The sequence below is a fragment of the Limulus polyphemus genome, unplaced genomic scaffold (genome assembly GCF_000517525.1).
Source record: "Limulus polyphemus unplaced genomic scaffold, Limulus_polyphemus-2.1.2 Scaffold216, whole genome shotgun sequence".
Lineage (NCBI taxonomy): Eukaryota > Metazoa > Arthropoda > Merostomata > Xiphosura > Limulidae > Limulus > Limulus polyphemus.
This window is the reverse complement of record NW_013665826.1, coordinates 139,755-141,329: the sequence shown is the minus strand read 5'-3', so window position 1 is coordinate 141,329 and position 1,575 is coordinate 139,755. Positions and strand designations below refer to the sequence as shown.

Here is a 1,575-nt window from a genome sequence, read left to right as displayed (position 1 = left end):
AAAATATTTGGGGAATGGATCTGTCATCCCTCAGAGCCCATCTCAGACAGCAGTGTGTATTTGTAAAGGTTCTGAGTGTGAATTTATTCATTTGTTGATAGACACCTGAGAGTGAGAGTACGGGTACCATGAATTAATGCTTTTATTGCAAATAAGCAATTCAATGCATAATTATTGTTGACCATTGTTAGTGGATACAACTAAATTGGTATTACGTGGGAGAAAGTATGTTTTAAATGTGACAAAATTTGGGTTACAAGTATGAACTTTAGGACTAAAAATAAAATGCTACTGATTATATGTGGTATGAGTATGACATGTTTTTTGGCTGGAAACTTTACACCAAAAAAAACTATAGAAAATACAAACTACATACTTTGTGTAATGTCCTGGCACTTGCTTCTGAGATTTGTATTGTTGATGCATTCTTTACTTGTTTGCTTAACTGCCACAGATGTAGAAATAGCTTTACTGTGGCTTAGTTTTCTCGTCAACCATCCTAAACAAACAGAATGGTTTTTTACTTTACATCCGCTGACCATTTTTCAGTGTTTTACATGTATCCACAACTACCAGTGCTTTCATGATGAGAAACTCAGTCTTCTCAGCAACACCAAAATAATAAATATTTCTCAGTACAGATGAAAATGTGAACAATTTTATAAATATTTCAGTAATGTTCCTGCTAAAATAATAAAAGCTAAGGCAAACTTCTGATCCTTCTGTTTCTTTATTTCTGTTTTGAAGCTACTCAAACATCTAACAACAAAATATAAATTTTCTAATCTTATTATTTTCTTACCTACCATATAGTATGTGACAGTTTAAATAAGAATGTCTTTAAATGATACTTCCTAGTTCATAGTCTATCAAGTGTGAAGTTGCAGAGCATAAAACACTTTTCTCACATTCATATTTAATCAAGTGTTCTGTATCACTATAATAAAGATATCATTACAAGTGTTGTTGTGTGGTAAATCTACAAGTGTTGTTGTGTGGTAAAATCTTAAGGAAAGAAATAAACTTTGGGAATGGCCAAAATTATAAATATATATTTACGAGGAAGAGAGAATATGGATACTTACTCTGTAAACTTCCAAAGTCTCATTAGGCTATACATACTGTCATGAATACACGAGATAACTAAGTAATGACTGAAACAAATCTGACACTTCTATCAGTTTTACTTTTATGGCCACACATGTAAATTAACAAATTAGAGTACTGTAATATATACACAAGGCATCAAAAACTGTATGCTATAGTGCTACCATTAATGAATATACATTTATAAACATAGAACATGGGTGCTACTATAGTGTGTGGTCTACAAATATATTTACACTATAGTGTGCGGTCTACAAAGATACTATTGTTGCGTCAGCGAGGTCATGTGACTAGTATCACGCCACTCCTTCTCGAACCTTCATGAATTATCGGGAGACTACTAGATTGGGGGTAGTCTGGTATACATAAGACGCTCACAACGTGACGCAACAAGGTAATGAGTAATTGAATGTATGCGGACAAAATATTGTTGGCCACGTGAGATGTGAATTATAGTGTTTGTTATAG

The 1,575-nt window shown here is 33.1% G+C and overlaps 1 protein-coding gene across 9 annotated transcripts in view; it reads right to left on the bottom strand.

The window, feature by feature from the left end:
* LOC106478485 (homeobox protein cut-like) overlaps positions 1-1,575 on the bottom strand; it is a 153,296-nt gene that overhangs the window by 23,047 nt on the left and 128,674 nt on the right. For all 9 annotated transcript variants that reach the window (XM_022382094.1, XM_022382093.1, XM_022382091.1 and 6 more), the window contains one exon: positions 377-499. In XM_022382094.1, coding sequence (XP_022237802.1) covers positions 377-499 — 123 coding nt within the window. The remainder of the gene's footprint in view (positions 1-376; positions 500-1,575) is intronic.